General features: G+C 22.7%; 5 protein-coding genes across 5 annotated transcripts; 4 read left to right on the top strand and 1 right to left on the bottom strand.

Moving 5' to 3' along the window:
- Positions 1-949: 949 nt before the first annotated feature.
- PVVCY_0602270 (kelch domain-containing protein, putative) lies at positions 950-2,495 on the top strand (the record flags this gene model as incomplete). Its single annotated transcript, XM_008627364.2, has 3 exons — positions 950-1,901; positions 2,106-2,269; positions 2,418-2,495. 3 exons carry the CDS (start codon positions 950-952, stop codon positions 2,493-2,495), a joined length of 1,194 nt encoding a protein of 397 aa, XP_008625586.2.
- A 1,074-nt stretch (positions 2,496-3,569) lies between these two features.
- PVVCY_0602260 (conserved Plasmodium protein, unknown function) lies at positions 3,570-8,225 on the top strand (the record flags this gene model as incomplete). The annotated part of the gene is made up of 2 exons (XM_037634145.1): positions 3,570-6,440; positions 6,558-8,225. 2 exons carry the CDS (start codon positions 3,570-3,572, stop codon positions 8,223-8,225), a joined length of 4,539 nt encoding a protein of 1,512 aa, XP_037490289.1.
- A 22-nt stretch (positions 8,226-8,247) lies between these two features.
- PVVCY_0602250 (conserved Plasmodium protein, unknown function) lies at positions 8,248-13,394 on the top strand (the record flags this gene model as incomplete). The annotated part of the gene is made up of 4 exons (XM_037634144.1): positions 8,248-12,554; positions 12,645-12,719; positions 12,823-12,933; positions 13,160-13,394. The coding sequence occupies 4 exons, from the start codon at positions 8,248-8,250 to the stop codon at positions 13,392-13,394; spliced, it is 4,728 nt and encodes a 1,575-aa protein (XP_037490288.1).
- A 2,063-nt stretch (positions 13,395-15,457) lies between these two features.
- Positions 15,458-20,941, top strand: PVVCY_0602240 (protein kinase, putative; the record flags this gene model as incomplete). The annotated part of the gene is made up of 5 exons (XM_008627362.2): positions 15,458-20,099; positions 20,224-20,379; positions 20,468-20,559; positions 20,670-20,753; positions 20,867-20,941. The coding sequence occupies 5 exons, from the start codon at positions 15,458-15,460 to the stop codon at positions 20,939-20,941; spliced, it is 5,049 nt and encodes a 1,682-aa protein (XP_008625584.2).
- Positions 20,942-21,373: 432 nt separating this feature from the next.
- PVVCY_0602230 (conserved Plasmodium protein, unknown function) lies at positions 21,374-22,760 on the bottom strand (the record flags this gene model as incomplete). Its single annotated transcript, XM_037634143.1, has 4 exons — positions 21,374-21,418; positions 21,601-21,840; positions 21,989-22,331; positions 22,417-22,760. The coding sequence occupies 4 exons, from the start codon at positions 22,758-22,760 to the stop codon at positions 21,374-21,376; spliced, it is 972 nt and encodes a 323-aa protein (XP_037490287.1).
- Positions 22,761-23,341: the final 581 nt, after the last annotated feature.

The raw sequence follows: 23,341 nt of genomic DNA, 5'->3' as shown, positions 1-23,341 counted from the left end.
TCCTATAGTTGTGAATATATAAAAAAAAATATGGAAAGGACCATATTCTATAATAAGAACATTATTGCATATATATCGTTTTTTTTTGTGAAAAAATAAACTAATCGATGTTGCAGCCAATTTTTTAAACTGGCTTATTATTATAAACCCATTATATACCTATATTAAAGTTGTAAAAATAATAATTGTATTGTATACTTTTACATATATATGCACCTTTCCATATTTCATATTGTGTTATTTTTATATTGTGATTTTTTTAAATATATGCTTGAATTTGAATCTTTCTACATTTATAATATAGTAAATAAATATTTTATACCAAAAAAGAACATAAATATATTATTTGTTTTATTTATATATCTCTTTATAATATTTGAACATCCAAAAGCCAAAACTATATTACTCCATTTTCAATGCAGAAATAAAATATGTTTTTCATTTATTTTTTCGCTATTTTGTGTGTTTATTATTTTTTACAATAGACTTCATCTTTTCAAAATAATACAAAATCGATTTAATTACAAATAAATAGAAAAGTGTTATATCAGCACAAGTGCTAATGCTCAACCACAACAAACAAAAAAATATGGCTATTTTCGTTCCTTAATTTGATAAGAAAATAAAAAAATGAGTTCTTAACATATAAATATGAAAGGAAGATGATTGTTTTATTATTTTTTTTTATTATTAACAAAAATTAATACTATATTCTACATATTTATTTTTATTTCATAATTACACACATTTCTATACAGCTTTAGTAATTAATATTTTTTTTAAGAATTATTTTTTTTGGTTAATTTTTTTCCACCATTTATTTTTGAGAAGGTCTCCTCATTTCTCTTATGTTTCCTTTTTTTTTATTTCAAATTTATTTGTGTTTTATTTAATATTTTGTAATAACTGGCATGAAGCCATAAGCAAAAATCACATTAATGCCAGTTTAATGAAAGGGAACTATATAAACGACGATAGAATGGACACCGTTATAAATAATACTGATAAGGATGCGATAAATAATAATGATATGTGTCCTAGTTTATGTTTTACAGATGATATAATAAATGATCAAATTTTATACAATGGTAAACAAGATAATATGAATATAATTGACCCGGAATATGACATAAATAATGTAAACAGTGATATTAATAATATGCCTGAATGTACAGGCAGCAATGAAACAAATAATTCTTATACAGACAATAATACAATATGCAGTGAATTAAATATAGAAAAAAACAAAGAACTTAGTGATGATATAAACATAGTATATTCATATGTTGTTAATGATTCTAAAAGACAAATGAGTTCCAACAACGAATTAATATCTATTAATATAACTATAGATGAAAATAAAAAATACGTATTAAAAAAAAAAATAAATAAATTGCCTTTTTTCAGATATGGACATTTTTTATGTTTAACTAAAAATGGATGTATATTAGCTATTGGGGGAACAGATGGAAGAAAAAAATATGCTCTAATAGAAAAATATTGCCAAGAAAAAAAAAAATGGAAACAAATAAATTTAATGCACTTTTCGAGATCGAATTTTTGTGGTATATGTACAGGTGATAATAATCTTTTTGTATTAGGGGGAGAAGGTAATCAACATATATTAAAAAGTGTTGAATATTATGATAGTAAAATAAATTCGTGGAGGTCTTTACCTCCTCTTAATTGTGTTAGACATTCTGCTAGTGCAATTATTTTTCATAATACGATTTTTATAATTGGAGGAAAAGATGGAGTTGGGAATTATGGAAAAGTTCATAAAAGTGTTGAAATGCTAAATTTAAATGAAAAAAATATGAAATGGGAAATGTGTGAACCATTAAAACAAGCTCGACTCGCATTGGTCGCAATAGTATTCGACAATAAAATATATGCTATAGGTAATGTTTGCACATATACATATATACAAACTAATGTTATTTTATTTGTCCGTTTTTACTCTTTTTTGCATTATTTTATTTGTCCGTTTTTACTCTTTTTGCAATTATTTTATTTGTCCGTTTTTACTCTTTTTTGCAATTATTTTATTTGTCCGTTTTTACTCTTTTTTGCAATTATTTTATTTTTCTTTTTTTCGATTTTAGGAGGATCAACCGGAGTGAAGGATCTCAAATCAGTAGAAATTTATGACTTTAAAAAAAATGAATGGACAGAAGGACCAAATCTAAATATCGCTAGATCTAATTTTGTCGCATTTATATGGAAAAACCACCTAGTTGTCTATGGTGGAATAAATAATACCAACGGGGTACGTCTTTTTATCCTGCACAAATGCAAGATACATGAAATGGAAAACTTAAAGAATGCTTCCTTAAATTTGATTTATTCATATGTGACCGTTCTAATTTGTGTACTTTGATTATATTTATCATTTATAATGTTTTTATTTTTTATAGGATTTTTCAAACTGTGTGGAAATACTAGAGGAAAAAACAAACCGTTGGATCCTACTGAACGAAACTTTGGAAAATTAAGAAGCTCTTATTTTGTGAAAACCTATTTCATTAAACTTGTAGCTATATATATATATATCTCTTTTTTTGAAGTAGTAAAAAGGAGGATAGATAAGTGAACGATTTAAAAAGTCAAAAAATTATGATTGAAAAATCGAATACTTTCACTATTTCACCATTTTGATAGTCACATTTTTTTGTATCCTATTTGAATTTTTTGCATAACTTTTTTCGTTTAAATATATAAATGGGGGAATTGTCACACATATATAATTTCTCACCCTTTACGATATTTTTATCCGTTTTTTTTATTCTTTTGAACTTGTAACTAAAATATGATATTTTTAAATATATTTTTAGTGTTTGTATGACAAAAAATTAATTATAAAATAGAAATTATTTTACTAACTATAAATTAAAAAACAAACATATATATATATAACATATTTTATTACTTTCCTAAATTGTATACACACGCTTGTAAAATATACGACCTTTTTGATGATGCATACAATTTTTTCAAAAAAAAATATTAATGAATGAAAAAAAAGAAATTATCTCTACATACTTTATAGTAATAATCCTTTTCATTTTTAAACATATTTTTTTTTTAATTAAACTTTTAGTTATTTTTATTTTGAATTTATTATATTTTAATTTTTCCTTCCTTCGATAGGATATATTATTCCTTTTTTTATTTTTCCCTTTTTTATAAAAATAGTAGATATAATATATAACAGATTAATTGCCCTTCAAAGGGATACCAAAAATAACTGTCAATTTTCACTGTTTTAATTATTTACCTTTTTATTTTATATGTAAAAAATACAAGAATATGTAGAGCTCTCAAAAATAGATAGTACATCATATGCATATAAATAACTAGCTAAAATAATTTCACAACAATGATGGGTACAAACACTTGAAGCATATAATATATATTTTTTTTCCCAGTTCATTATTATCTTTAAGATAAACAAAATAAACTATTTTTAAAGACCCAAAACAACTAAGAAATGCATATAAAAAAAATACTTTCCTAAATACAATCACTTATGCAACGATAAAATATAAGGCAAAATTTTTCGGACAAAAATGGCGCACCGATTTGAGCTGAACAAGCAAGCAATCTATTTAGATATAGATATGAAAAATGAAAGAATTGTTGGCAACACAAATATGAATATAAGTCTTTATATGCCTATTTATTATTTGTATGATCAAAATGATTTTGAAAAAAATAAGTTTGATATTAAAAATGTGAAAATTGGTACTAGCACATTATATCCAAAAGACGAGGATACTGAAATAGATGGAAAAAATATAGACGAATTTGAAGACCATAATAAAGTAGAAAAAAATATTAATGAATATACCACTAATGAAATATTAAATTATACCGAGTTAGATCAAGTTGAATCTTATATAAATTTTCAAAAAAAAAAATATATTTTTTTAGTTATTCAAATACCAAATAATGCTAAACAAGCCAAATATTATGACATAAAAATAAATGGAAAAGAAGAATCAAATTATTACACAATATATGATAATCCAAATTATAAACAAAATATATTTGAAAATAGTGAAATGGAAAAAGATGCCCCTATTTATAATTCTATCCCCACAAATAATCATCAAAACTTAACTAATGAAACTAACATAAATATAATCCAAAATGAACAATCCTCAGTTACTAGCCATGATAATGATACATTAAATGAAGATATAAACCAATATTCAAAAAAAATAAAAAAAAAAAAAAAAAAAAAGGAAAAAAAAAAAAAAAAAAAATGGGACAATGAAGAAAATGTCTATACTTATGATATAAATGGTAAATCTATTTATACATACAAACAATACGAAGATACTTATCATGATGAAACTAATATTAACGAACATTTATATGACGATCCAGATTATCAGTTACAAAACAATATTTATAATAATGTCAAAAATGGTGATGAAAAAAAAAAAAAACATAAACATGATAGCAAAATTAATAGTATTAACAATTTTGATCATAATAATTCACAAGGCCCAGAATTTAAAATTGTAGACTTTTTGTCTTTAGATAAATACATAGAAGGAAATCATACAAAAGGAAAAAACTATTTATTTATAATGATAGATAACAAAATATTTGATAAAGAAAAAAAAGACAATTATGAACAATTTTGCAATTTTTGTAAAAATCACAAACCAATTCAAATAAATAATAATTATGAATATAATGTAAAAATAGACATTAGTGTAAATCTATCTTTTCAATTTTTTAATTTAAATTCATATCAAAATCAAATATATTTCGATAAAACAAAAGATATTTTAGTTACTATAAAAAATTATATTAAAAATAATACCTGGTTTCCTACAATATATCAATCATATAATAATGATGATGTTTCTACAAATAAAAATACATGTGCTTGGAAAATCAAATGTATCATTGATATTCCATATTTTGTTATATCTTCAAATACATTAACAAATATATATCAAAAAAATGGAAAAAATTATTTCATATATAAAACTACAAATAAAGCTTCAACACTTTCACCTGATCAAATATGTCTATATGCAGGAAATTTTAACTTCCTACATTTAAATGATACAAAATTAAAAGATACACAAAATATTAATTATAATTTTTTATATAAAAATGAAAAAATACACTCTGAAAATCAATCCAAAGAAAAAAATAAAAATATCTATCTCTCAAGAAATTCTACTGAAGTTCGAAATAGAACTAGCACACTAAATAATAATTATAACACTAATGATATATCTTTAGTAAATACAAACAATAAAAATGATACTTATAATTTATCTTCCTACGATAGTGATTCATACTTCGAATGGTTTTCAGATTCAACTACTTCTACCGTCTCTGATAAATCGGATTACGAATTTGTGAATGGGAAAAAGAGACGAACCCAACCAGACAACTTTCAAGCTGCTCTCCCAGAGTCAGCAATGGTTGATCAAGCCAAAGTTGGAAGTGGTGAAAATGTTGAAAATGATGAATCAAAAATGGACACACAGAAATACTATTATGAAAAGGTGAATAATAAACGAGTCCCAAATATTTATGCATATACATATGTAGAAAAAGATGATCAAATTGAGTTAAACGAATTGGCACACTCCACATCACATACAGGATATATATTAAAATGCTTCTTAGAAATAACAAAAGAAAATATAATGTATGATAATATTATTATTTTATTTTTACCTATACATTTTACCTATTTAGAAAATTATTTTCATTCTGAGCATATAGAAAGTAGTATTAGTTCTCATAATTTTGATGATATAAAAAATGGATATAATTTATTTAGTAATAGTAATATGTTAAATAGTAAAATTACAGATCCATATATATATTTTAAAGGTAGCAAATATTTTATTTATGGAAATGTAATAATATTTTCATCACAGATGCTACATAATATATATGACATTCTATTTAATATTAATGTCTATTCTTATAAAATGATTTTTGCTGAAGGTATATTATCACTTTGTTTTAATTATTATATAAATAACACAACTTATCAAGATTGCTACTTTGTATATATGCTAAAATCATATATTTTACAAAAATTTATTGAACAGATTTTTGGAATAGTAGAAATGAATGCTATACTTTTTGAACTTCGAGAAAAATATTGTTCCCTCGTCGAATTATTTGGTGATGTAATTCTTTCAAAGCAAAAACTGTATTATACATCAACAGATTATTTATATCATAGAAAAAGTATTTATAATAATTTTACCTCCACAGATTATATCTTTAATAATATTTATTTTATAAAATCTTTTTTATGTATAAGAGCATTTTTTAACATACTTAAAAATTTTAATTTTTCTTCTAACATTCATCAATATTGTTTTTTTATACTTTTTTCTTATTTTTCGACTGAGAAAAAAATTATGGATTCAGAACTTTTTTGGAAAAAGGTAATACAAAAGAGGGTTTTAATTTTTTCATAAACTTATCAAGTATATTTTTTCGTTCTTCATTTGTTATGTAATTCCTACATTTTGTGATTTTCTTTTCTTTTCTACACAATATAGACACTTGACGAATGCAGACAGAGATATATCGAGAGTTACAAACAAATTTACAAAAACAAATTCAAAATAAACAAAACAGATGCAAACATAAATGTAAAATCATTAATAGGAGAAGAACATGAACAATATCAAATATTTGAAAAATATTTTACTTATTTTTTAAATACTTATATAAAAGGTTATGGGATAGGACAATACATACTTACGTTCAATATTCATCTACAGAGAAAAGGAACATCTATGGATGACTTCAACTTTTTAATAAGCCAGAATTATATTAACCCATTTTGTTTTATCGACCATAATTTTAAATCAAATTATTTCATAGCAGACATATCCTCAATGTGTATATATAATTTACTCGAACTAAATAAGTATATAGATTTAAAAAATGTGTTACTACAAATTGATGGATATAATAATAATATCAAGTTCGATAGGGAAATAAACTTTTTAAAAAAAATTAAAAATAAAATGATTATATCTAAAAAAATGAAAGCATATTTAGATAAAATTTATTTTGAAAACTTTCTTCAAATCCCATATCCCAACAATAACTTATTTAATAATATCGAAAAAAAAATTCTAACTTTTTTAAAAAAAAAATATTATTATTACATAGACAATTTTTATAACTATCCAAAACACATATTTAATAAAAAAATGAATAAAATTATATCCAATTATATATTAAAAAAAACAAAAAAAAATATATTTGATTCTTTTCATATTCCCTCACCCCCAAAAAATACTACACTTTCTACTGTCAATCAGTTTACCCAAATCAAATCAGAAAAAAGTTATACAGAATCATATCCTAATCAAGCCTACCCACCTAGTAATCCAAACCAACTAGATACTAACGATTATATGGCATGCCCAAAAGTAGAGACTATACCTACCGATGCTCTCTCAAAACAAGAAACACCTCATATCAAAAATGAACACAAACAAATAATAAAAACAATTAGTAAAGAAAAAAAAAGAAAAAAGAAAGAAAGTAAACGAGATAGACACCATAAAAAAATGAAAAAAATATTACATGCAAAAAATAAAGAAAGGAAAAAAAGAAAACATCTTGAGAGAAAAAAAAAAAAAAAAAAAAAACGATCAAAAAAAAAACCAGGAAAAAAAAAAAGACATCATAAATATGAATATAATGAAATATCACAAAAACATTTTAAAATTAATAAAAATTATTTATTAAAAAAAAAAAAAGAACTTATAAATTTGCCATACACCAATTTTGATAGTCTAGATTTAGTAGGACGAGATGGAAATTTCTATTTAGGTTTTGGATATGTAGGATCGGATTCTTTATTTTTTAGTACCGGAAAAGGAAATCTATATAATAATATAATTGCATATAAAAAATATATGAAATATGATGTTACTAAATTAAGTGAATTATGTATTGATAAACAACATATCCATCAATATGATACATCACCTTTTCACACAAGTTCAACTTATTCCTACTGGAAAATTATATTCCGATTATATCACTACTTAATGTTACTTAATAAAATTTCTAAAAAAAAAGAATTTGTTATTATTGAAAGCATTTTATCTATAAAAGAAAAGGAAGTAAACATTCTCGATCCTAATTATAGTGATCAAGCTATTGAAAGGATTAAAAAAAAAAAAAAAAAAAAAAAAAAAAAATAGAGAGAAAAAAAAAAATCATAAAATGTACAACCAAATAGAACACCAAGCCGAATATGGACAACTTCAAAATTTCGAGCAAAAACAAATAGATCAAAGTTTTACCGTTGAATCAAATTCTGGTATCGACCCTGTATACAAATATGAGGATGAAGAACATCAATCTGCATTTAATTACTCTACAAATATTATAAATAATCAAACAGAAATTCATTATTCAAATTTAGATCCATACATACAAAATAATGTTAACTCCGAACAAAATTATCAGGATAGCCATTTTGAAAAACAAAATAATGATAATATGTATGATTATAATTTTAGTAAATACTCTGAAAAAAAAAAAATGAAAAAAATAAAAGAAAAAAAAGAAAGAAAAAAACAAAGAGAAAAAGAAAGACGAAAAAAAGAAAAAATACAAAATATTAAAAATATATTAGAAAATGATAAAAAATATGCTGAATGTTATTTAAATTCATATGTGTCTAATAATATTCCTCTATCAGTAGATGAAAATAAATTCTTTTTCTGTTTTTTAAAATTAGAAATTATTGAAGATGATGGTATAAGAGTTATAAAAAAAAATATGCTAAATAATGTAGTACCATTCCGATTTAGTGTTGATGCAAGACCAGAAAAAGGTAGAAAAAAAGTTGCCTTCAAACATGAATCACTATTTGCATATAAAAATAATACAACAAATAGTAATATATTAGGAAATTGTGATAATAAAAATATAAATAACAATAATATAGGAATACATAGAAATCTAAGAAGTTTCTATGATGAACCTATTGATAGTAATTTTAATAAAACTGTAAAATTTATTGGAAGTATTAATGATAGTGATAAATATATGATTGATTATTGTAAACATAAGATAATGAAAAGAGATAAGTCTTTATTATGTTTAGACAATAGGAAACTTGTTGCTAAAATTTGTAGTAAAAATAAAATACCACTTTTATGGATAAGAGTTGATAATGATTTTTATATTATAGGTAGAATTAGAAGAACACAAAGTGTAAGTATGTGGATTCAACAATTATTAAATGATAATAATGTTTTAGCACAATTAGAATCTTCTTTTTCATTAGCTTTTATTCCATTCTTTTTTCTTAATAAAAATATTACATCTAATTTTAATGAAGGGAAAAATAATTACTTTATGGGTCCAGAAAAAGGTGCTAATATCAATAATAATTCGACACATTATGGTGGTCTAACTAATAATATTACATCTATGGGGTCTGATGGATCTGATGAAAATATTAATCATTTAGATGCAGATAACATACTTGCTCATAACACACAAAATGATAACCATACAGATGTTGATGCTAATTTTTTAAAATTTTCTTCAAGCAAAGTTAAAAATAAACAAAGAAAAAAAAATAATCCACAAAATAATAACAATCCTACTGATCCTGCAAGTTTCCCTTTTAACAATATTGCATCTAATATTTTAGCAAAATCAGATCAATCCTTCTTAATGCTTAATGAATCATATGCATTAGATAATGATAAAAATAGAAAATTCGGAATAAATAATACTAATAAAAATATCCAAAATGATTTTCTAAAAGTTGATAAATATTCTAGCCAAAGTAGTAGCTCAAATGTAGATTCAGATAGCCATGATCTAAATTTTACTACATCTACCATTGATGATTTAAATGAAGATGTAAACGGTTTAGATAATTGTAATTATTCCTCATCTAGCTATAAAACAAAAGAAAAAAAAAATTATAAAACATATTCTAAAAAAAGTATATCTATCTCTAATATGCCAATTAATATAGAAGTTATTAAATCTTTATACAAATCTATCACTTCAGAGTATCTACATTATATAGTTAAAATTAGATGCATATATTCCTTATGTTTTGTTCATAATAAATATATTTACACTCAAAAAGTTATTCAAAATTTATTTTTAGAATATTTTAATCAAAATTTTCCTAAAGATTTAAATCAAAAAAAATTCATGCATGCCTTTTTTATTGCTTTATCACTTTTAAGGAATAAAAATAATAGGACGCCCAAAATTATACTCTTCCTTCTTATCAAAAAATGCTCAAGTTTTGTTTTATCTTTAAATCTTCATAATAATTATAATCTAACAAATAATATAACTCCCCATGATCAAGATAATTCAGCTAGCCATAGATACATCTCTAATCATATGGAAACTGATAATTGTGATCATCTTGAAAATAATACAAAGACTAATAATTTTGGCAAATTTTATTCTCATTCAAATCAAGAAAATATTCAGATAAATACTACTGGAAATGTACTAAAAAGGGAAAGCCATAAAAATGATGGCACGTCAGAATTATTATCCTACAATATACCACAAGCAAATATGTCTATGCAAGGTTCTAAAAATTGTTTAACAAAAAAAAAGGATGAATATTGGGATTGTAAAAAAAGTATTGTACAAAAAATTTCACAAATTACAAACCACACAAAATTATGCACATGTAATAAGAATATTCACAAATTATGTGATTTTTGTAAAAATGACTTGAATTGTTCAGGTAAAAAAAAAAGTGTGCAATATAATCAAAATAAAGAAAATCAACAAAAAATTACTTACGATGCTGATTTAATTATACAAAAGGAAGAAGAAGAAGATATAAAAATGGTGTTGGAATGCATAGGAAATATTAAATTTAAAAATCGATTTTTATTTGGTAATCAAAATAATAAGTTTAACGGAATAGGAGAATACAGAACAAATTCCCCAACTAACATTAATAATATTTCTAAAAATAGTAATGAATATTTTTTTTCACAATACTTCACAAAATTGGTAAGTAATGCTAACGGCATGTCAGTAGACACTAGTTATACAAATAATTATATGAAAAAAAGAAAAAAAGGAAAAAGAAAAAAAGTGTATCATGCATATGATTTTTACGATATAGATATATATGATGAAGAAAAAAAAATAGAAAATCATTTTTTAAAATTAAGAAAAACAAAAAAAGAATATACACAAGATTTAATTGATTTATTATTTTTAATATATGAATTAAAAAAATTATCCCCATATCTTCCTATATCCGATACAATTATAACTATACTAATTAGATCGGTTAGTAGAAATAAAAATATTTTAGACCTATTTAGAAATAAAATGTATGTAGAAAATAAATACTACTTTGACATGTGTGAATATTTGCCTAATTTTATATTCCAGTCAAAATTAGTAAATTTTATTGAACATAAAAATGCAAACAATTTTACTATCGAAGTGATAAGGGCTATTTTACATTTGATAATGACTGGTAACATACGGGTATACAAAATTTATTACAAAATGAATCATTTATTGGGATCGGGAGTGAAGTCTATTATTTCTTCATTTAAAAATAACTCACTAAATGAGAATAACTTATTAGATAGACTGATAAAAAAAGAAGTTTCACAAGATGAGGTAAACAATTTTTCTAACCCTTATGCAAAATGTGAAAGCACTACTTTTACAGACATAAACAATGAAAATGAAAAAACCGAAAATTATTTTTTTGTATCAATATATACAAACTTTATAGAAAGAAAAGTTATATGTATGCATTTACTAAATATATATGCAGCCATTCAATTTATTTCTGAAATTGTAAAAATTTATAAAAATTGTGAAATCGAAATGCTAATATGGAATATTTTTTATCAGTTACTTTTAATATTTCAACAAAAATATCCTTTTTTCTTTTTACCTTTTTCAAAATTGTTCAATAAATATTTTAAGGAATATCAAAAAAAAAGCTATACGGCTTTCGAATTTTTCTATTTTCTATATGGATTTAATTCAATTAACCAGTATGAAAAAGCTAACAAAATTAATGACTATAATAATGTTAGCGATTTTGAAGAAGATGATAATAAAATGAACATACTTTATCTTAATAACCAGTACAAAGTACACACAAACAATAAATTAGCATGTGATTATGCCTTACGTAATTTATTATTTGAAGAAACATTTACAAATTATTCATCAAAAATTAAGGAACAAAATATTATTATATATAAATACGATATTATAGGTTATATATCATTTATAGATATTTTGAAATTTATTCCCAATACAAAAAAATTAAAAAAAAACTTTATACAAATAACATATATAAAATATATAGTTAAATATATACATAATTATTTGAGAGGATTAATTATTGACACATCAAATTTTAATGAAAATTATTTTAAAAATTCTATATTACACGATTTAAAAAATATATTTGTTTTTTTATATGGATACGGAATACCCCCATGTTACTCAAAAACCATTTCCCCAATATATTTCCCTCATTATAAACAGTAATATTTTACGTAATTTTACAACGGTGTTTGTCTTTATACATATATATTTACACAAAAATGACATATTTATCGATTTTTTTTTTGCAGATTAAATGATACTACAAAAAAAGGTGTGCAAATAAATAGTCTCATCAAATTTTTGCGAACATACTATAACAATGAGTAAGTTTCCTTAATTTCAATATTCTCACCAAAATGTTTTATTGTAGTATAATAATATTCTCCCCAAAATGTGTGTGCACATATAATTATTTTTTTTTTTTAGAAAATTGCTAAAATGGAAAGTAGTTGCCTCTGAATTTATAAGCGTGTTAACAAACATGCAGGAACTTAAATTGTTTGTAGACGATCCCACAATATCTCTTTATAACTTTAAGTAATAATTATAACCCAATTCCTTTATATGAACAAATTTCATATAAAAGGAATAAAAATAAAACATTGAAAATACATGCATTTTAGCTAGCTGTTCATAAATATAGCCATTATAAATGTACAGTTGTTCATGCAATATAATTTTATACATATTTTATATCATTAAAAAAAAAATAAATTATACATAAAAATTCCTTTTTTTACATAATTTTATTTCCAATTTTTAGCTTCACAAAAGAAAATATTTGGTTGTCATTGATTAGTGAGAAATTAGAAAACGACATTTATAAATTGCCAATGGACTTAAAAAGAGATATCATTCTTTTGCTAAAAAACATTCGTTTAGTTGATATATGTTTAGGTACTAATACTTATGAACATGTTAATAATATTTTTACCGTTTGTTGGTTTATTATAGTAAAAATATTTCAAAATTATGAAAAAAGCAAGAAAAATGTGTGATATATTTTTTCCTACTATTTTTATTTCCACCAAGCCATATTTAGACAGCTATATTATCCTTTATTTTATTATGCCAATATTTTGTCATATACTTTTTAATATATTATTAATCAATTTACTTGTTAATTTTATAATTTATTGATTTTTTTTTTTAAATATCCAATTTTTAATGTTACAATGTTTGCTATATGTTTTTATAAGCTGCATTAACACACAATCGTATAATTGTTTGTGTTAACTTGTTCAAAAAATAAAAAACAAAAATCATAATTAACCTTTTAAAAGGTATAAATATGACTATATAATAGCATTATTTATTATACCCTATATTATATATTTTATTCTTATCATAATTTTTATACTAAGTCCACAATTTTTATTCATAATTGAAAATTCTTACGCAAACAAATTTTTAGGGGACTTAAATATTTCCTTTGTCTATCCACATACACATATGTATATAGTTAATAAAGCCAAGTGTAAATTTATATTATTTATTTAGTTTGCTTTAATTCTTATTTTCCATTATTTTCCTTATTTGTGTATTTCTTTTGTATTTTATGTATTATATATTTTTTTCTCTTTTTTTTATGCTTTTTATTTTATTTAATTTTATTTTCGTTTTTATTATTTTTTTGCATGCTTAAACATTGCACACACATTATTTTTTTTCCAATATTTTTAAGGTGACCGAAAAATTTGTTAAGGCATATTTCATATTATTTATATTTAATTTATTATTTTCCATTTTCGTGGATAAAAATAGTTATATGTATAATAAAGTGTTTTATTTTTATTTATATCGTTATCATTATTTTTGATTATTTGTATCACTGACAATAAGGCGTTTAGTATTCTTTATTTTTTTTTTCGTATTTTCATATTATATGTATACATTTTTTATGATATGTTTCTTGTATATATTAAAAGGGAAAATTTTCTGTTAATTATATACATGCATACATATTATATCCTCATGCATAACATATACATGATACATTTATGTGTTTTATTTAACGAGCATGCCATGCTTATGCAATAAAAATATGCCAGTTTCCTGTTTATATGTGTATTCCGCGCATACACAAAAAACATCGTAAATATGCATATTATATTTTTTGTATAAATATTTGGATATTTCTTTTTTCTCTTCAGTATATGTGTTTGAAATATATGTTTATTTTGGTAGCATTTGCTAATTCGTAATATTTATTTCTTTTTTATTATTTTATTAGCTTTATATTATATATTTTCTATTTGCTCGTCTTCATATCTACATATATTTGACTCATAAATATTATATATATTTTTTTTAATTTGTCCCTAAATATTTTGAGCATTGCATATGTACAATCCTATATTTGTATACAGAGATTCACAAGGAATACATACATATATGTGCACATACTTCTACACAACATTTCCAAAACCCCATAACTTATTTAAAAAATAATGGCATACAAATATACAAGATCAATACGAATGAATGAAAATTGTATTTAAGTTGTCTTTCAGATTTTCATAGTTTTAAAATTTTGAAATTTAATTAAAAAAACAAGAGAACAAAAAGAAGGTAGAACAACCTCACAAATTAATAAAATGAATAAAATTGAGCTCCAGCCCTTATTACATTAATACACACAAAAACAGTGCTATTTAATTATTTTAAAAAATAGTATAATATAGCACAGAAATAATAACTAATTGCAGCCAATTGGCTATTCGTAAAATGCTGGTGAATTATTGTCTATACTACTATTTTTGATTTATTTATTTTTTCAAGAATACTCAAAAAATTTTTCATTATTTATATATTTTTAAAATTCTTTGAAAATTTATATTCTAGATAGTTAAAATACGTCACATAGTTATGTTATTTGTATTATAATATTTTTCAACAATTTATATTTTTTTTTTTATAAGAATGAGCAAGTGTTAAATAAATAGGATAGAATATCGATTTGACAGTAAGTTATGACCATTTCCAAAAAGTGAATGTTCGTAAAGAAATAATTATACAAGACAATACCACATTATCCATAGTGGGAAAATGAAAAAAAAAAATGTATATTCATAAAAAAGAAAATATGAATCTGCATATGAACAACCATTTTAGTGGTTTAAATAATCATATATATAATACACATTTTAATAGTAATCAAAATTATTTTCAAAACAATCGATATAATTGTGATATATACGACACTTTTTATAAAGACGAGGTGAACAATTTTAACGAGCCCATCTCGTATGGATATGATCAATGCATCTACAAAAATAAACCATATGCTAAGTTTAATAATAAAACATGTGCGTTAATAAGTATGGGGCAAAAAGGTAGCAAACCCGAAAAAAAAGAACTATATAATGTTAATAATGATGCATATAATAATATATACAGCAATTTGTCATATAATAGTGCAAATGAATTTAAGAGAAAAACCTTTAATTTAAATAACATTAAAATTTTAGATGAAGAAGAAGATAATTATAGTAGCAACATAAATAATGTAGCCAATGGAAAACACACCGATGGGTTATCCAATAATAACCCATATAATTACAATCAGCAAAATAACACAAATAATTTTCGTAATTATAAAAATGATAATACAAAGGATACAGCATATAACTATACAAAATTTAATAGAGATTATGATGGAAATATTAGTGATGGTAAATATAAAAATAGTGATAAATATAGTACCAATTATAATGATAATAATTATATGAATGATCGTCGAGCTAATAGTTCCAATTTGAATGTTAGAACATTTCCTATACCTAATCAAGATTTAGGTAACGGTGATAATCAAAACAATTTTAATAAAATTGATAAAAATAATTTCCAATTTATGTATAATAACTATAAAAATAATGATGGGAATCTCTATTATGACAACAAATTTAAAAATTATAATTATAACATAGCATCAGCACCCACTGCAGACAGTGTTAATAATATGTTAGATGGAAATTTAAATACAAATCGAACATATAGTGATTACATACGAAATAATGAAAAACAATCTGAAAAAAAATTTAGCAACTTTAACAGTGACAATTGCCCATTTGATAAAGTAGGGACAAATAATGACGATAAATATAAATATCTTTATGATAATCCGAATAATTCAAAAGTTATGAATCCATACAATAATGATAATTATTCTGAACGTTCTTCATTTTATTCAAAGAATCCAAATGGAATGGCAAACAAAAATCATATCCTCTATCCCAATCTGTTATCTTTTAGAAACAAAGAAAATGATGAAAATGAAATAAAAATGGAAAAAAAAATTAATTTATTAAAAAATATTATAGTTCAAAGTCCAACAAAAAAATATAATTCAAGTTTAAATGATGATATGTATGATAGCTATCCTAAAGATAATTTATATGCAAATATGATTGGTGAGTATACTTCGAATAATGGTATATTAGATAAAAAGACAAAATATATAAATAAAGAAAATTCAAATTTTGAAGGAAATCATAATACCAACCTTTGTGATGATTTAAATTCATTTGAAAAACTTAATGAAACACCAAATGTATTTAATAAAAATAAATTTACAAATAAAAATCATTTTCGAAACGATAATTATTTTCATTATAAAGAAAATAATGAATTACATGATAAGTATAACTTTGCTAATAATGGAGATAGAGATATAAAAAGTTCTAAAGATGATGAACAAAAATATAATCGTGAGAATCCAAAAGGAAAAAGAAGTCATTCTTTCGTTGATTATTATAACAATTTAAAACACATGAACATGCATGATATTCCATTTGATTCATCAAATAATTTATATGCTAATAAATACCCTAATCTTGCACAATATTCTAAAAATGGATATGAAAACAAACCATATAATTGTTTGAGTGACAGCGTTTCAGATACAACAAGATTAGTAGACGGAGCATATCCAAAAGATAATATATCCTCACTTTATAATGGTACAAATAAAAATGATGATATTATTGATAAATTATATTATAATGATGGAAATAATTATAACGGGTTCAATAATCTTTTCAAAAATAATGAGAGACGAAATACAGAATCATCTCGAATTGGCACAAAATTAAATCTTCAAAATAATGCATATGAAAATAAATATGACACTAAATATAGTGATGCAAAAGAAAATTTTAAGTTTAATACTAACCCATCTGAAATTAATAGTAAACCCTTAGATAATTACGACCTTTATAAACCGAATAATCTTATGCATAATCATCAAAATAATATTAACAATTTTCGAAATCAAATATATAGCAAAAATGATACGGGCACATTTCCTATCAATATGAATATAAATCCTAGATCTATACCTGGAGAAGCTATTCCAAATTTGGAAAAAAATTCACCAGCTACTTTTAATAATAATGCACACTACTCCAATTTGATAATAAACAATCGTAATTATGGAACTAACGAAACTGCTTTGTCTTTAAATTCTTATGAACAAAAAAATAATTTGAATTCAAATATTATATCAAATTTTGAAGATAATAAGATTGTAAAAAAAGATAATTATAATAGCAAAATTAAAAGTAATGATTTATTTTACACAAATTTAAGAAAAAAATATGGTCTTCTTGATAATCATAAATATAAAACACCAAATAATAATTATGATTGTAATATTGCAAGTACTGCTAGTAGTATTTCAAGTATTACAAATAATAAAGAAGATAAATTAGGATCTATATTTATTAAAAAAAAAAACGATACTCAAAATTTTATATCGAATAATCCTACTTTAGGGACAGAAAATAATATGTACAACTTTTCAAACCATAACCAACAAAATGAAAACATAATTCATACTACAAATATGAACCATCCAAATAGTTATACAAATGATAATATATATAATGATATTATCACACGAAATAGGCAATATAATCAAGCTCAAAGTTTACCAGACACTAACTATAATATATTTTCTAACAAAATTAATAAAATTGACCAACCTTTATTTCGAAGAAATGAACATAATTTATTTAGTCATAAGTCTGCAAGTATCAATACAGACACTACTACCTCTTTTCAAAGAACTAATTATTATGATGAGGATAAAAAAAATACAAATATGTATAATAATATTATTAAAAAAATTGCAAGCGATACAGATAGTAATAAAAATGGGATATATGATACGGGTTCTATAAAAACATTACCCTCTTGTTTAGATTCAAGAGTAGATTCAAATTTACGAGAGGAAAATATTTTTAATAAAAATTTTACAAACACGGATACTTTAAATATTGGAGGAAATAATATTAATCTTTTTCATAACATGAACAAAAAAAATATTCATACAAAAGGAAGCAATACATACAACTTAAATTTAAATAAACAATTACCACCATTGCCTTTTAAAAGTTTTACAAAAAATAATGCCCTAAATAATGAACTTTATGGAAATAATAATGAACAAAATTTAATTAATGATAATATGGGAACACGATTTGGACAACGAAACATTTTGGGTATGAACAAGTCAGAAGAAATGAACACAAATCTAGCCACCTTTAATAATATATCAAATAAACCCCTTTTTAATAATTACAACTTTGAAAATACAAAAATGAATACAGATGATGTAATGAAAAATAAATTAAAAATAAATATTGAAACAAATATTGAAACAAATAATATTTTTGATAATAATTATATGTTTACAAAAGGCGATCAAAACAAAGATTTTATTCATGATAAAGAAATAGGACAAAATGATTCAGACAATATTCTGAACAAGTCATATATTATGCACAAAGATAAATATAATATAAATCAACAAAAAAATAATTATTTATACAAAAAGTATGAACCAAAAGATAATAATTTTATATCCTCCTACAAATATAACACTAATTATGATTATCATAAAGACATACTAAAAAGTGATAAAAATTCTGACCAAACTAGCTATATAAATTATAATCAAAAATTAGCTAACAATTTTCTGAACAGCAATGTAAAAAGTGAATATAATAATATTATAGATAAAACAGATAGCCAATATAATTTGGGGAAAGATAAAAAAAATTATTTATCTTATAATAAATATGAAGACAATAATTCTATAACAAATAAGCCATGGAATTTTAACAAAAATAAAGACACATCTCTTGGAAATAATATTTCACTTTTATTAGAAAAATTAAGTGATTATTCAGAAAAAAATGATAACCAATATATAAATAATTATGAAAAAAATATATCTAACAATAATAACAATTATTTTGATGAAAATCGTGATTCGAATTCTTTGCAAGTTAATACAATAAATTATAATGATAATATAAATATAGACACAAATAATATAGTTATAGAAAATAATCATTTATGTTTTTTTGGGTTATCTACTTTATATCGATGCAAATTAAAAGATCAAAATTCGTCATATATTGTTAATGTTGTTGATTCAATATATCTTAATAGTCAAAATGGTAATGATACAGTTGCAAATAATATATTATTTCATAAAAGACTTAGACATATAAATATTTTACCATATAAAGGTAAAGCAGCTGATAAAAGTAAACTATATCTATTTTTTGAAAATATACGGGGAAATATTTTAAAAGCATATACTGCTCCAATTGAAGAAAACATTATTGCCTCATACGCATATCAAATTATAGATTTATTGGAATATATGCACACAAATTTTGTCATATTTCATGGTATAAAAAAAGAAATACTATACACACTATATAAATGATAAATAAAATCATTTTCAAATATTATTGCACTCCTTGTGTTAGCTTTTTCTTTATTTTACTTCTTTCATTTTTTACTTATTCCTAGGCTTGTTCTCTAACATAATTTTACTTCAAAAAAATACCAAGGAAGAGTTAGTGCAAATTTTAAATGAAAAAAATAAAAATATTAATAAATATTTTGACATATATAAGCACGGAATAATAAAGGTCTTTAACTTTGATTTTTCTAATATCGATGCGAGTAAGTCAATGCATATATAGTGTGTCCTCATATTTATTCCAATTTTTTCCACCTATCATTTTTTTATTTTTTTATTTACCCATTTTAGATGAAAGCGATTACGAATTTGACTTTTATTGCCTGGCAACCCTAATCTATGAAATGTCCACAAAATATAATACCTACTACTCCAACAAAATCGTATGAACAATTATTGAAAAAGTTGAAGTGATAATTTTATGTGAAATATTTACCGCTTTGCTATCATTGTTTTATTTAATATTTTCATTTTATTTTTAAACCTTTTTCAGGAGGGAATGTACGAGCAGATACACAACACCAACTTCTTTTTTCCGCATTTTGTTTCCTTTGAATTAAAAAATTTTTGTTATGAAGTAATATGCATGAACAAGTCTTATAAAGCATATGTTTTTCGAGCTTATATCCTCATTATATTTCTATAAATTCTTCCTTACATTATTTTTTTTTTTTTTTTTTGTCTTTATAGCTATGCTCAAAGAAACGGCATTGTTTTAGCGACCTCAAAAAACACGCCTGGTTCCAAAAACATTTTAATTTTTAAAGCCAAAAAATAGCGCATAATAATTGTTTTGGCATGCATATATATTTTATACATATATGGCAATATTTGAGCATTCCCTTTTTGCAAATGACAAGGGTTGCTTCGTATTTGGCGCATGAACATACATAATTATTTGTGACAACGATTTGCTTAATCTATATTTTTATTTTTTTACACATTTTCATTATTTAATTATTTTTCTTTTTTAGTTCATATTTATACTTTGTTTGAATTCACAAAATTTCATGCATTCACATATGTAGAAATAAATATTATTATCATATGCACATACATAATTTGTCTGTGTGTAAATAGTAAATATTTATTCCTGTTCATATTATTTTATTCTTTTCCTTCGTCTTTTTCTTCTTTTTTAATAATGCGAAAACTAAAACATTTTTGAAATTTTTAAAACAAATAATTACATTTTTATTAACTTTTGTTTAAGCACTCATATTTCTGTTTCACTTCTTCTAGCTAAAAGTTGGAATAAAAATAATAACAAAAGTAATGGTATTAATGAGGATAGTGCAAAAAGGGTAACAAATCAAAACGACATGAACATTCATAATTTTTTATAATTTTTTTTATTTTTTCCAAATTAAGCTAGCTAAATATCGAAATAAAACATTCGCTAGTTGTAATTTTTTTCATTTTACCATTTTGTTCAACTTTTTTAAATGCTCCCTTTTATCATGATACTCGTCAAAGACACCTTTGGTTACGTTCTCAGTTTCAGCTAAATTATACTTTTTAACTGACTCTTCTTTTTTTACTTTTAAATTATTTATAAGTTGCTTTTTTTTTTTTATTTCGTTGTATGATTCTTCGAGCATTACTATTTTATCTTCTAATAAATTTTTTAAATAGTTTTTTTTTTCGTCGTAGTGCAGCTTTTTCTGATAAAGAAAATCAAGTGGATGAAGAATGTTTTATTATACACTATGGCATACAAATATAGTTATCATGTCTACATATGCACATCCAAATCTGCTTTATTAAAATTGGTATAACTTTTCACTTTTTTATGTTTTGAACTATAGTTACCTCTGTCGATTTCTTTATTTTGTTGTTAAGGTTTTCAATTTTACTTTCCAAAATACTTTCTTTCCCTTTTAAGTTTTTATATTTTAACTCTAATTGCTCAAAATTGGCATGGATTAAATTCTCATTTTTTTCCTTAAATTTATTGAAAAGAAAAATACGAGCCCTCAATATACTATTATGTTCATTTATTTTTCTTAATGTTAATAAGTTTTTTCGAAAAAATTCATTTTTTTCTGGAATATTAAAATAAGACATGTCCTTTTTCATCAGTTGGCTTCTCACCATACAAAAAAGTAAAGAAGGGAAAAAGTAACAAATTTTTAAAACTAAAAGAACCACATGCCTAATTCGTTTTCATATACTATTACTTTCTAAAATAATGCATGCATACATATATTTACAATAGTTAATATTGTCATGTAAAATACCATAAATTGTTTTGCTTAAGAATAACTTCCTTTATACAATAAAAGAATTCTTCTAATAAATAATAAATATCCTTTTTCATATGTGTATCAACTATTTTTAATTTATTTATATAATTTATAACGGATTCCAATATTATATTATATTTGTCTAAGTTATAATTATTATTACTATCACATGTAAAGTTATCACATTCAACATAACTTAATAATTTTTCTTGTATTTTTAAATTCTTTTCTTTAATATTTTCATTTTCTTTTTTTAAATGTTCATATTTTATTTCTTCATTTTTTATAAGTCCATCAAGATCCTCTCCACTCAAATTCTTTGAATACAACTTTTGCATTTCGCAATCTTATTTCTATTTAATTCACAAACTATCAAAATAATATATAAAAAAAATACCACCTAAATATATAATATACATTTATATCAAGATCTAATTGTTTTATCTCATATTTTATAAGCATACAAACATTAAGGACATATTTTATAGGGTAAGACAAATTCCGGAGAAAATATTATTTACTACATCGATTGGTTAGTACTATAATCTTTATATGAAAAATATATTGTAATACCCTTAATATATTTTTTTTAAAAAATTTTGAATATTTCCAAAGTTCGTATACCCGTGCATTTTCCGCAAGGAAATTACCCGAGTATTGTACGCAAAGGAGGTACAAAAAAAAGTGAAAAAAAAAATGAAAAAAAAAATGAAAAAAAAAATGAGAAAAAAAATGAGAAAAATCGCGGCAAAAGATAAATCTACTCTATGCACACATTTCAAAAAAATAATATAACTTTTTTACGAGTATCCAATATAAATATATATTTTTTTATCTGACATATTTATATTGCTATGCAAATAATACATACACGATGTAAACATTTCTTTTTTTCATTATATAGAGAAAAAAATTTAAT

Source organism: Plasmodium vinckei (genome assembly GCF_900681995.1).
Source record: "Plasmodium vinckei vinckei genome assembly, chromosome: PVVCY_06".
Lineage (NCBI taxonomy): Eukaryota > Apicomplexa > Aconoidasida > Haemosporida > Plasmodiidae > Plasmodium > Plasmodium vinckei.
Note: the sequence above shows the minus strand (reverse complement) of the source record. Positions and strands in the feature narration are given on the sequence as shown.